The sequence below is a fragment of the Dysidea avara genome, chromosome 3 (assembly GCF_963678975.1).
Source record: "Dysidea avara chromosome 3, odDysAvar1.4, whole genome shotgun sequence".
Classification (NCBI taxonomy): Eukaryota; Metazoa; Porifera; class Demospongiae; order Dictyoceratida; family Dysideidae; genus Dysidea; species Dysidea avara.
The window spans coordinates 14027010-14041779 of record NC_089274.1 but is presented as its reverse complement, the minus strand read 5'-3'; the positions used below and the strand labels follow the sequence as shown (position 1 = coordinate 14041779).

General features: G+C 35.7%; 1 protein-coding gene across 1 annotated transcript; it reads right to left on the bottom strand.

The window, feature by feature from the left end:
- Positions 1-23: 23 nt before the first annotated feature.
- On the bottom strand, positions 24-6776 carry LOC136251768 (uncharacterized). Its single transcript, XM_066044180.1, has 7 exons — positions 6679-6776; positions 4046-4327; positions 2607-2915; positions 1318-1701; positions 1128-1268; positions 615-1013; positions 24-229 (listed from the first exon to the last, which is right to left on the bottom strand). The coding sequence occupies exons 1-7, from the start codon at positions 6716-6718 to the stop codon at positions 174-176; spliced, it is 1611 nt and encodes a 536-aa protein (XP_065900252.1). The 5' UTR covers positions 6719-6776; the 3' UTR covers positions 24-173.
- Positions 6777-14770: the final 7994 nt, after the last annotated feature.

Below are 14770 nucleotides of genomic sequence, written 5' to 3'. Positions count from 1 at the left end.
TGACATATTTTCCTAAAGATATAGCTATATGTATAATCGTCAATTTAACACAACATTAATGCAACCATGTATATAGCTACATAGTTACTAAAGCATATAGCATTAAACATGTAATGTATAGTATAGCTATACTGAAACAAGCAGTTTCATTAAACTCCACAAGATTATCTAATTTATTGTGTATCCTCATTAGAGTAGACATGCCTTTCCATTTCACTGATTGGAGTTCCTACAAAATTAAATGCAGAAGTCAAATGATGTAGATATGTTGTTACACGTGTGCATTGATATAAAAATGTTATGTAACCATATACATTAAGGTATTTCACTGTCCAACAACAAGTGATAATTATGTTATTCTATTATTTTAATACTTGACACTGGTACAACACTTACGACTGCAATGTTTAACCTTACGTCCATTAAGAAAGGTTCTATTGCAGTTTATTGTGTCACATAGCAAGCATGTAAGCATTACCACACAGGAACACTGTTGTTTGTAGCATATATATATAATATATATATACAGTTAGGAAAAGCTGTCAGAATGTGAAGCTCATAAGAAACCCATTAGAAATGTGCATGTATGTAGACGTGTCTGTAACTATACTGACCTAAATATTCGGTCAACCGATTCACAAAATTGCCAAGATTATTGCTGTCATATCTGAGGCTTCTCAGAAATTGAATTTCTTTTGGAATTGCACATGGTGACATTACAACTGGAATAATACAATTTTCCTCCCTGTCCTCCAGTCGTCCATAAGAGAGAGCAAACTCATTCTTACAGTGATCACTTAGTAAGAACCCCGGTGACAAAGCTAAGATCACTTTTCTGCTCTTCATTATATAATCTTCCATGTTCTGTTCAGAAGGTACCCCAATGGTAAAGTCTCGATGATGCCAAACAACTTGATAGTTGTAGTTAGGATTTTCCAAAATTTTAAAAAGAATTTCTGCTTGTTCAGTTTCTGTCTTAGCAAATGACATAAAAACATCAAATTCATAATCATCTATACAACAGGAGAACAAGTGAATTAATATTCATGTTAGGCACATGGCTGTGGGCATGAGCCCTTTTACTGTTAAATAAAAAGCTAGTATAATGTTTAGTGAATTTCACTTACATTCTGGTTCATGCAGCTGATTTCTGAGTTGGACCCTTTTAAAATGTTGATAAGAGAGATATGCAATCACTAATAATACAGTCAAAATAAACAGAAAGCTTGCAGTCCCTGTTATTGCTCCCCCTATCACAGCTGCTGATCCTAAAGCATGAAATATATTTAACAATAAATAAAACTTTTTTTAACTCACCACTGTTTGATGAGTTTCGGATGATGCTAGACATTGCTGGCAATGTTATTGACACATTACTTGTGGATGCCGAATTACTGTTCATTGCAGTACATTGGTAGATACCCTCACTGTCCATACTAACATTGAGTATTGTCAAGTTGGATGATTTAGAACACGAATCAACAGAATCAAATGCAGAATATGACAACACAATTTGACCCCTACTAGTGTTGAAAGTACCACTAGTGTTGTATGTTACATTATCCACAGTCCACATGAGTGTTGTATGCCTAGTTACTGATGATATCCTACAGGTCAATGTAGTATTGTCACCAGTACTTATATTTGATGGACGTTGACTTAAACCAAGCTTTGGTGAGACCATATCATGTAGAGAGCAATCTGAAAGAGAGAAAAGTATATCATAATATTTATTATAAAATGTCCATTTGACAGCTCAGGGTACTATACATATACGTGCATGCAAAATGCAATCATGTGCAGCACCCAGGTATGCATGGATCTATGCCAATACTTCAACTTCTGTCCTTTCTCCATGATACGATACTTGTTTGATTCAATTTTTTTTGTCACCAAATAACTATTGTGGCAACTATTTAATTACATTAGCATATGTTGCATTGACAATTACATAAAGTTTGTCTTTAGCTAAAATGCAACTTTATTAGATCTAGATCTATAGTTAATAGTTGTCATATACGCTATCTGCACAGCACGGACTGTGAAATGATAAATTAGTGTGGTCTTAAATTCTCCTTGGTCGTGCAAGTTCTGACTTAATTGTCACATGTTTGAGTTATGTAATTTGCTTCAGTGCTGAATTATCATCATAGACATAATGATTACCCTGGGATTACCACTTCTCTTTAAAAGTTTCCGTCACAAAATTGATCGTGATACCTAAACATTTAAAGATATCTAGAAGCTGTGAAAAAGGTGTGCATGGACTTTGTTGGTGTGAAAAGATGTTATATCAAAAGTGATGGCCAAGAATGATGATGTTAATGTCGCAATAAATTTGAGAGTGTATCCATTTCTAGTGTACCTGTATAATACAGTTCAACATGCACACGTTGCCCAAGCATGTGAAGTAATCTACTCATGAATGTATTGTATGTAAGTACCCATGAAATCCATACTAGCAAAACTTTTCATTTCATGCAATTGGTTCAGAATTCTATATATAAATTAATAGCAACATACATGGAGATTGTTATATGATAAACAAAATACCTATATGTAGCTTATCATATTAGCTACACACATAATTCAGTAAAACATCTTACTTTCAAAGCCATATCTTTCTGGAAATGTATAAGTGGTAGAGCCAATAGTATTTGAAGCTGAACATTCATATAATCCACTTTGTGGCTCTCTTAGACGAAAGAAAATAATTGAACAGTTGTTGCTTTGATCACCAAAACCAACATCCTTTTCCAGCATCACCTCCTGTCTTGCATTGTTATCATCATACTTGCTCCAATTACACACTGGTGGTGGGTTGGAAATAAGAGGACACTTCACCATTATTTGTCTATCAAAATTTTCTGGACCAATAGTTATAGGTGTAAAATCACTTGGTACATAAGGAGCATCTGTGCAGGGCAAATAGGTATGAATACATATGTCAATGATATACACAGTATATACACACACAATCCTTTAGGTATTTCATACAGCATGTAAGACCCAGAGTTTATTTAAGTCTTTATTGAATTGCTTATAGATGGTTCTACCAGTGCTGACTTGCTGTTCGAGAACAGAATTAAGGATTACAAAGTTTACTAAAATCCACAGTTTCAAAATACAAACTGCATTGCTGCAACTTCATCACTAAAGGAATTAGTTTGCACTATTTATGTAGTTTACCGTATAACCTAAATATTTTGAGGGGCAAATTTTTTGAGCTTGAGCAATGTTGCTAAAAAACTTTCCTTTTTTTTGCGGATTTGCAAATATTCCCAAAATGTATCAAACTATATATGGAGGTCTAAATATTTCAAGGATAAATAATTCGCTGTAACCCCAAAAAACTGCAAAATCAGCAAAAATTTCCCCCTTGAACTATTTAGGCTATACAGTATAATTATGCTAACCACAGTTACTCAGTATTACTATTTGCTACAGTACCTAGCACAACATTTTTGAATGGATTTATGCAAGGGTCTTTCACACACATCTAATCACTGTTCTATGAACTTGAAATACCACTGATAATTTTATTTTCAAGACAGGAAATTTCCTCTATTCATTCAGCTACATATGTTGCAGGTGCTCATTACTTTAAAGCAATGGCAGTTTCTTCAATCTGTAGTTATGAATAGTCAAAGTTGGTAAGTTGGACATGTGTGGAAGACCTCTTTTTACAAATCTGGTCACGTTTATGAATGGCTATATATATATAATGACATCACAACCATAACAATAAAATATATGGCTATATAGGAACCTCATATAGTTAACTTTTTATGGTTGACTGTACAGAAAGAAAATTTTAATTCAGGGGTCACAAATTCATAAAAATCAATAGCTTGCTTAGAAAATGGTTGCATGTATGTACTTGTTTTATTGCATTGCCTTAATTGTAATCATATACCTATCACGATTATAGGCTGAGATATGATTATCTTGAAAGTTTTATTATTATTATAAGCATCCATGCATACAAAATTTACAACCCTTTCTTAGCAGTGCTAATCCATATATACAATTAACATCAACTTACAGAAGACATTAAGCCTGTAACAGTATATTATACTCTGTGTATCAATGGCACAATAGAGTTTGTTCCCATTCTGATGAATCTGAGCTTCAGTCAAATTGTATGGTACATCTGTACTTATTGCCAGTGGAGAATTGGAAGTTTCATTACAATAGTTCACTCTTGTGTTATTTGATGGTACCACATTACCACATGGGATGACAACCCATCCTAGTTCAGTGACATTAACCTCAATTATGTTACATATCCCTCCATGGCACTGCTGCTTGGTTTCTGGTAGTATTCCTTTGTAAAGAAATATATTTAATGTTGGAAGTCCATTCGTGTATTACAACATGCAATATACCAAAGAATATAGTTAGGCTAGGGAGAGCCATTGTATACACGGAAAACCAAACAGAATATACAAGACAGTCAAAAGTGCTAGCTTGTATCCAATTATCATGCTCTTTAGTGGCAGTATAGTTGGCCAGTGGTAAATAGAGCATTTGCCTGGTAATTCCCAGTGGTGAAGGCTTCTCATGCATGCATGTTGCTTCCTTGAGCAAACAAAAAACTATACTCCCATCACTTCATGCTAAAATAATGTATGCATTTCCAGATCACAGCTGAAGTACAGCCTCACAGCCACCCAGATTTTCATTGAAATGATGTAAAATCACTGGCATCTAAGGTATATAGGAATATTAGTACTATATAACCTATCCAAATGAATGTGTAGCTATATACTACCTATAATTTCTTTAATAAAAAGCTCAAAGTTTATCTACAAGTTCACTGTGGCATCAAACTCTTAGCCCTACACTGACTTATTGTTATTTTATGTTTAACATCCCTCACCCATATTGCTATGTCTCACCACCTAACTTAAATTTTGGTCATATTGATGAGTTTTCATCATCTCAATATTCAATGATTGTATGGAAGTTATAAACAAGCTCGCTTATGGCATGGAAGGCTAGATGGGCTGAAGACTGATCTCAATGTCAGGAGAAGGGACTTAACCCTTTCACTTCTCAATAATTGAGATACTCTAATAGAGCACTCAACTAACTCTAATGAAACAGTCTAAGATTGCAATGAATAATGAACTGCCTGCCCGCAATAGTTTAGGCTAACTTTCTGATCTGAAATACAATAAGTGGTCTTAACTGTATTTACTCATTAATTGTACAATGTAACTTCTGGCCACTGATACAGGGCCATCAGGCTGGTACACCAGCACTGTAAAGCAATAAATAAATTAATTAAATAAATAAATAAAATTACAATATATATATAATTATTTAATAATGTTTCTCTTTATGCACATTAATTTTATGGATCTCTGTGATCATGTGTGCTATTATAGAGTATAGATTTGACTGCCGAGTCTATTTAACACATAAAGCGTCCTTGCCATTCTCCCTTAAGGCTACGTATTGTTAATTTTCTGTTTCAAATCAGAAATTTAACCTGCAGGTGGGCATTTCATTATTCATTCATTATTTTGGGCATTTCAAAACCCGAATCCATACTGAGCTATAGTTCTTGCTTCCCAAGAACTATAATATCATTGATTGGAACTCAGCTGCCAGCAATTATCAACCTCATTAATTGATAAGAAATTATTTCTAGTCAACATTTGTAGCTAACTAATCATTTGTAAATAGCTAATTGTATACACTATGTTCCATTCCCCCTTTGTAATTTTCTTCTCCCAGCATGGGCATAATCAGTAAACACTGCCTGCCCAGTAATACTATTAATAAAATAAATATAACCAATACAACAACACACAAAACAGACAAACACAACACATTGTTCCTGCCCTTTTCTGTATGATGTACCTTTTCGCTGATACCGGCGTGCGAGCTACAAGCCGGCTCAATTATTTTCGGCGCGCCCTCATTTGCTCTTTGTTTCGCGTAGCCAAGCCGCTTTCCTTTTCTTAGGCCACCATTATTATATTGCTTATTACCCGTCACCTAGTTACCTAGTAGAGCAAAAACTGATGCGGGCGGGAGGTGATTAATGATTATTAATTATACAGTTATAGAGTATCTCGATCTTGAAAAGTGCAAAGACTGTGCCCCCATTCTTCCTGTTGAACAAGAGTGGAAGGACACCAACCCTTCTGCTATGCTTATATACACACAGCAAATACCTTAACACTCAGTCATTCTGTGCCTCCCTCCAACATAAAATAGTGCATTCACGTGATCTATAATCAAATATTTAAAATGTGGTGCGGCTGCCTAAAATTGATGCGGGCGGTGACCTGAAACAAGGAATATAATAATGATGGCCTTATAAGGAGAAAGAGAGAAAACAGTCTGGGCCAGTGGCCACATGAAACTACACTGACTGATCGAATGGGGGAAATCTAAGGCCGGCCGGGAAATGTAGCTATATCTCATGTATATATAGCTATAGCTACCGCGCGGTAGCCCGCTACCAGGTAGTGGCCGTAGCTAGCTACCGATAGCTGTAGCTAGCTAACAGTTACGCTTATACTATATCAAAATACATCAATGATGACTCACTCATTGTTACGGTATGCCGTTTCAAATATTTGTAAGCCATAAAACCAACTTATATAGCTACCTCCATGAGCTTCCTCAACTATATTTACTATAGATATAACTCACACTAACCACAGACAATAACAATAAATCTGAAACATCCTCTGAACATCTCTCGTTCAGTGTTAACATTTGTCGGCGACTTGCTACTGTACTGATTAGCGCCCGCCTCATGCTTCATGCACGTGCCGGTAACCATAACGCAAGAATATCTACACACTTAGGCCACATTAACTTAATTATTAGTTTTCATCCCCGCCCGCATCGCCGTTTTTCTTACCTCATCAAGGATTTTTTGTACCACTGGTGGCTAAGGGAGGCCAATTAGCACCTTTTATAGTTGGTATATACCTTGCTAGAGCAGTCTGCAGTTTGAGTCATTTTAGCTAGCTAATTCAGCTATCCAGTTAGTAAAAAATAAGATAAAAATCCGCCCTCCCGCACTGCTATTATGAGTAAATGAGGATGAGAAACTAATAGTTTATATGGCCTTAGTGTTTGCTGAATGGCAAGTACTAGCTATCCTATAGCTAATCTTGCTGTTTAACTTTCTAGTTACATAACCCAGTATGTAACTAGAAAGTTAAACAGCAAGATGTTGTTTATAATCTTGCTGTTTATAATCTTGCTGTTTATAATCCACTAGGCTGGAACGTACAAGAAGTGAATGCTTTAGTGAAGAATGTGTCACATGCATGTATTCACAGGCTTTACATCTCACAGGTCCCTAGTGGGATAGCATTCGCAGAACAAAATGTAATAACTGAAATTGTGAATGGTGAGGTGTTGAGTGCCAATTGGGAGCATCATAAACCTGCAGGCCTTTCTCAAAATGAATACATTTTGCTGTCTAAAGCATTAATAATAACTACTTTAGGTTTAAGGAAGAAAATCCATCCCTACTGCATGGAGGAAGACTGAGTGTGGCCCCAACTAGACATTGGGTGACTGAATCCTGGGATTGGAGGGATTTTTTTCCTTACTTTCAGAGGCGGATCCAGAGTCTGGAAAGAGGGGGGGGCACCTTGCTGAAAAAAGTTGAAGAGCAAAAAAAAAAAAAAAAGGTCACAACAATAATTTATCCTTTACCAAATATATTATATCACGTATATTATGTAAAATAAAGTCCTATTTATAGCTTCATAAGTAAGCTGCACTGCCTCATGAACGTTGTGACTGCTTTATTAGAGTAATTGACTGCTCTATTAGAGTATCTCGATCTTAGTTGCATGCAATTTCTTGAAGGGGGGGGGGGGAATTTGCCCCAAATGCCCCATCCTGGATCCGCCATTGACTTTGGCCCCTTTTCTGTTACACCTTATTTGCTATAAGTCATTACTATAAGTCATTTAAGTCTAAGCCCTTGTAATTAGGTTAGGTAATCCAAAGGCTGCAGTACAAGTTGCTGTCAGACCTTCAGTGCTGGTCACTGTAAAGTATTAATAATAAAATAATATCTGGAAAACATCATATTGCTTTAATTATATTATTGTTATATTTTACTGTGAAAGACCTCAAAATTGAGTATAAAAAGCACACTATAGTTATAAATTACATATTAGTAGAGCGGCATACATAACATGTAAATATAAATATGATGATTTTGTGCACTTTGTGAGAAAAGCATCAAACTTAGCACGTAGCTAGTTTGTGCTTCCAGTGCAGTGCCATTGCATATTTGACCTTTGGTCACCTTTATGGCAATTTTAACATTGAAAATTCATCTTAATCTTCCTCAGGCATTGTTTTACACCACTAAAACATGGTTTCAAATTAAAGCCGGATCTTGTTGAAAGGAGCAACTTGGTTTTTATTTGAAGTCAATCAGTAATTTCATTCCAAAGCCCAGATATGGTCATTTGTATTAGTTGTAAAATTTTATAAAGTTACCTCAAGATCCCATCGCCCAAGGGCAGATAAATGTAAGAATTTATGACTAATAAAAATGACCATAACTATGGAGTGGAATGAGCTATTGACTTTAAATAAAATGAAGTTGTTTCTTAAGTTGACATCTTAAATCTGGAACCATGTTTTAACATGTAAAATAATGCTTCAGGGAGATAAAAACAAAATGTCAAATTTACAGTGACAAAAATGGCTGCAAAGGTCATCATAGGCCAAATCTACATTGGCACTATATCAAAATATGAATGTCATTAGTAGTACTAGTCGTTAGGAGTAGCTACAATTGATATGGAAAGTTTCACGCTTTTCTCACAAACGACACAACTTTCACACTATGCCACTCTACTATATAGCTATAGTAAAGATTACTTGATGCATTAATTAAGGATTCTGGAAGATTGTTGCATTGGATAAAGGAGTAGTGGTAGCAGTTGATTCTGGTAAAAATCTCATCTTGTGTTATGAAAAGGTGTTCGAGGGAAGAGAATGTCATCTGTACATGTTGATTTATTAACAATCTTGTACAAAAATATCAAATTTGATTCATTTCTTCTCCCTGCTAAAGTCTTAAATCAAGTTTGTTTAAAATAACATTTCTGTAACACTAGCTGCATGACTAGCAAAAGGTGAGTAATTATTAAAGATAAACTTCACTGATCATCTTTGGACAGCTACTACTAAGTCAACACTGATCCTTTGAGTATATGGAGACCAGATGGCAGAGGAATATTCTATAATAATACTGTTATAACATCAACTTGCTTTAATAATAGTTGAATAGGGCTTAAGATTATGCTGGAGAAAACCTATCACTTTGTTTGCTTTGTAACAATTTTAACATGATCATTAAATGTGAGATGTTCATCATTCGTTATGTTCAGCTTTTTCGTTCGTTCAGCTTTTTCGTTTCGTTCAGATGTTCAGCTTTTTCTTGTTACCCAAGAGTAAATGATGCTCTGGATTATTACAGACAGAATTTTGATTCTGAGAACCATCAGGTATGTAGCTGCTAGATTCTCAGCCATAGAAGAAAAGCTGGCAATGCTTTCAAACCACAAACTCTACTCTTTATTGTCACATACCATCGAATACAGGCACCACAAGATTTAAACACATAAAGTCTTCTCTGCTATTGTTCCTTTTTAACAATCCAAGCAATGTCATCCATGACACTGTGCATCTGGGAAATACTCTAGCAATTCTACACAACCTATAGGTCAGAGTTTACTTCTGCTTCCCATATAAATTATTATGTTTTCACAATGCCAAAAAAGTAATGTCCAAAGGGCATCACTGTGAAACCTGATCTACGTACCTTTTGCAGGCCAAAAAATTAAAATTATTCTTAAAAGAACAATGTAAACTCATATAAAGTGGCCAAGACATAGAATAAAAGGTAATAGTATCCTTCTGGCTGGTATACTATGTTATCAGTGATGAATCGATGTAATGAATACCATGTACATGTGTACAATAGTCTGGCACTCACCCAGCCAGCAGTGATCAAAGTACTTCAAAAGTGCTGACAACAACCGACTAGCCCAGGGTCAGTTACCAGTGTTGCAGTTCATCTAATTTTTGAATGCACATAGTCTAGTAAGCAAACTAAACCATTTTCAGAGCTATATATAGCTATTGTTTTGTTTTCCAGATTGCAGCTATTACTGAGACTTGGTTAAAGTAATACATTTTAGACAATGAAATTTTATCCAAAGGTTACATTATTTTTAGAAATGATCATCACTCCTAAGGAGGAGCTAGGGGTTGTGCTTGCAGTAGAAGATAATACCTCTAAAATGATAGATAAACATGATAGTCTGGAAGCCATTGTTGTGTCAGTTTTATGTACCAATATAAAACATGAACACCATTATTTCATTTTGTTTGTTATAAATGTTCCTCCTAAAGCAGAATATCTAAGCTAAAGCTACAAGCAGAAGAAGATCATCTCCAAGCCCTGATTATAGAAGACTATGAATCATTTAGAAATATATTGCAAAAAGTGATGGTTTAATGTGTTTAGGTACAGATCAAACTACCTGATCAGGCTGAGTGTAAAGTGTGCATATACAACAATGTGAACATATATTTGTATGTTGTGGTTTTGCATGCAGTAATTTGTGCGAAGATGTGAGTATTGGCCACTTTACTCTTTTTTGGGCCCAACTGATCCATTATTTTTCTGTACCGAATTATTTATGTTAATTACATGATCACCTTGTATACAGTTAGTAACGCCACAAAGGTTGTACCTTGTAAGCCCATCACAAAGTGAGGAACACCAAATATTGCGAGTGCCACAGCAATCATAATGTATAGTTTAGCTACCAACCTTGTACTTGACTTAGTTTGGCCAGAGAAACATAAGATTTAGTTGAAGTGGTCTTATATTAAATCTAACATTTACAAGGCCCTAGTTGGTGCCATGGGTCAGTTCTGACTGACACAAGCCAGCAGTTCGAATTCAATGATCTTTAAAGCTGCCCACACATCATGATCATCCCATTCCACCACCCCAATACGTGCATGCAATCTACATTATTTTCAAAACAATCAAATTGTGTATATTTATAGACACATGAGGTATACCATGCACATGCATATCAAATTACTGTTCATCTAAAAGGTTCTCTAAGAGCTACACTAGAACTAGAATTAAAGGTAGCTTTGGAATTCCACTACAGTTGAACTGTAGTGGAATTCTCTAGTTTCTAACTAAAATAAGAAGAAACCTATAGCTACCCTTAATTCTAGTTTTAGTATAGCTCTTAGAGAACCGTTTAGAAGAACATTACTTTGATGTACATGCACATGGTATGCCTTTTGTGCATTATAAATATACACATGTAGAGTTATTTAAAAACTATAACTACACTATTAATTGTATACCATTTTTAAGTTTCAACTAGAACCAGAGCTAGCTAACTAGATAGACAATGGCTGTGTACAACTTTACCATGACATCAGAACATTTACACTTAAAACAACGTGCAAATAAGGTCCAAAACTTGATAAGCCCTTTTAACCACTACACCTGTGAGGATATGAAATTTGTACACAAGCTTAAAGTCATCAACACTGAAAGCCTTTGAAACCATAAACATTTTTAAAAGGTAAAAATATGTATGAAGAGATTCACAATGTATTCTAGTTAACTGATGGTACCTATTACAGGTTTGGGAAACTGTACCTGCTACTTCCAGATCATAATTATGATGGGGGTATGTTCATCAAGCTGAAGTGTCTCCAAGAGGAGTCCCCATGACTGATCATGTTGTCCTTCATTTGAGCTATACACGTACTGATACTCCAGTTGCATTGCCACATACTCTGTCATGTGACTTTTACCCTAAGGTTGCAGGTACAACTTCCCACATCACAGCCATTGTCAGTTAATAGAATACTTTGTAAACTTGTTCATGTTTAATGGTTAAAATATTTATGGTTTCAAGGGAGTAGTTAACTTTCAATGTTGATGACTTAGCTACTCTACATACCCAGCTATATGTCAATTAAAAGGCTGTGACTGCTCTATTAGAGTGTTTTGATTGTTTATATAGCAGAAAAGAATAATGGTATATTAAAATAAAATTGACTCAGCCCTAAAGGAGACCCCTTATTTTTCCTCTGCATAGTGGTAGCTAATACTGCCCAATATCTTTAGTTAGATAAATTCAGCATTGCTGCTATAAGGTTATAGACTGGGTAGTGTTGAAATCTGATTGGCAATGCAATGCAGGAGTTAGTTCATGTTGATAAAATATAGCAAATAATTTGTGACTATAACTTAAAAGGAGTGCTTTTTGTGATTAGTATTATAAAATCATTGCAGTAAAAACATTGTGTGTCTGAGTGACTGCAAGGCCATGCATAGTGGGTGCATGGCTAGCCACTCCATCAATTCCCTCCCTCTGGACCATGCAGCCCCTGCAGGGTGGGAAATACCATTACTGGTAGGCTTAAGGTTATATATATAGAAATGGCTTACTACAGGATTGTACCATGGCAATAACACTCTTTAACCTATATGTACGTACTTTAATGCATATATCTGTGCGTGTCACATCATCTGGGAGTGAATCATAGAACATAGCTATATGTTTCCTTACTAAAGAAATATATAGTTATGCATTTCTATGATTCACTTCCAGATGATATAGCTATATATATTGCTCACAATGTCAATTAACACACATCAGAGGCCTTCATGTCCAAGACTTAACAGGATGGAATACCACTGCACTATGACTTGGTTACCATAGATGTGAGCAATAAACTTTGTTGTAACTATTCATTGTTTTTACACACTTAATGCTGAAATTGATTGCAGTTGCTAACTTGGTGTATTTATATTAACCACAGTACACGATATCTTTTCAGTGAGCTGAGGTGTTAAAAACAATGAAGATTAACTGTTGCTACATGTAAATAGTTCACAGCATACAGCATATACACTTTCTGGTATCTTGGCCTCGTGACTTGCTACCATGGGTTTTGATAGGCGTAAAATACTACTATATATGTACTTCAAAGTAAGACTTTTAATGGGCCAGATAGTCAGTTCACTAAGTGGGCTCTTGCTAAATCTTGAATACAAGTTGTGTGCAGTAGTGCTACAATGTTATAGCCACTTTTATACACAAAGCATATGAATTCATAGCTTTAAAAATGAATTCACAGTCTGCATATTGATCTTATTTATTCCAGGAGTCCACAATTGCTGTAGCCTGTTGATCCTAACTATACAAGTAACAAAATGGCCAATTATAGTTTTAATTTACTACATTCTAGATTACCTGGAAAGACATGTACAACTGTTAATATTGCTTTATTAATGTGTTTAGTTCTATATTGTACTAAAAACAAAGATATTAGTTTAATAATGTCTTTTGGGGACCTTCTTATATACACTTCACAATCAAACACATGTGTAGCAAATGGTAAAGATCATTCTAAATATCTCCACTCTGCACTGTAAATATAGTTCCTGCAATTGTACTGTGAGCTAGGTTACAAACCATTTTGAGTCTTGCTGATCAGTGATCATATCAAGACACACGGTAGTGTGTCGTGCGGCCCAAGAAGCCGGCGCGCAACACCCGTAAGTATATTGACAGGAAGAAAGAAAACGCAATTTTCGCACCTCCGTAGCTCTGTGCTGCCTAGATGAAACAAGACGATTTTTGCTGTGGACACTTCCTCCAACTTCAGCACTCCACATTCCAAATTTGAGCTCAATCGCTTCACGCGTTCCCGAGATATGCGACTTCAAATATTGGCTTAGTTTCTTCGTTTTTTTTTCTTATTTTTCTTCCTCTTTTCGCACACTTACAAAACTGCTATAAAACGCGAGTGCCATATCCGATTGCCTTGGAATTTGGCACACAGAAGGGGGGTATAAAGGCGCATCTCGGTGCCAACTTTGGCTGGAATACAATAAACAGGCAAAGAGTTATGAGCGATTATTCACGAAAAATAACACCAATATGTTGTCATGCCTACAGCGTAAATCGCATACGGGAAGAAGCTGAAAATCGGTGGGTGAATAGGTTAACTATTGAACCTAAAACCTTTTGTGGTTTGAAAGAAATCGAGCCAAAAACCAGGAAGATACAGCAAAAAAACCAACAGTGTGTAACAATTATGCAATCGAGATTATCTATTAAAAAACGACTGCTTGCCACGCCTACCAGATAAACCGCGTGGGGTAATGCTTTGAAAATCACTGTACAGATGGAGTAATCATCTTAGAAAGGTTCTTCAATGGTGTAGAAGAATTAGACTTAAAGCCACGGAGTTAAAACACGAAATCCAACTTGGTGCAGCAAGTGCGAGATTGAGATACTCTAATAGAGCAGTCAACCTAATAGAGCAGTCACCCTGAAGAGAATTCAAGAGATCAGCTAGAAACAAGTAACCTGTATAGAGATTAGCTACAAACAAGTCACCTTGTAGAGAAATCAGCTACAAACAATTCACCCTGTAGGGAGATCAGCTAGAAGAAGTTACCTTGTAGGGAGTTCATATGGAAAGAGATAGTTCAGCTAGAAGAAATCACCTTGTAGAGTTCAGCTACAAAGAAACTGCCATGTAGAGAGTTCAGCTACAAACAAATTGCCCTGTAGAGAGATCAATAGAAGAAGTTACCTTGCAGAGAGTTCAGCTACAAAAAACCATGTAGAGAGTTCAGCTACAAACAAATTTCCCTGTAGAGAGATCAGCTAGAAGAAGTTACCTTGTAGAGAGTTCAGCTACA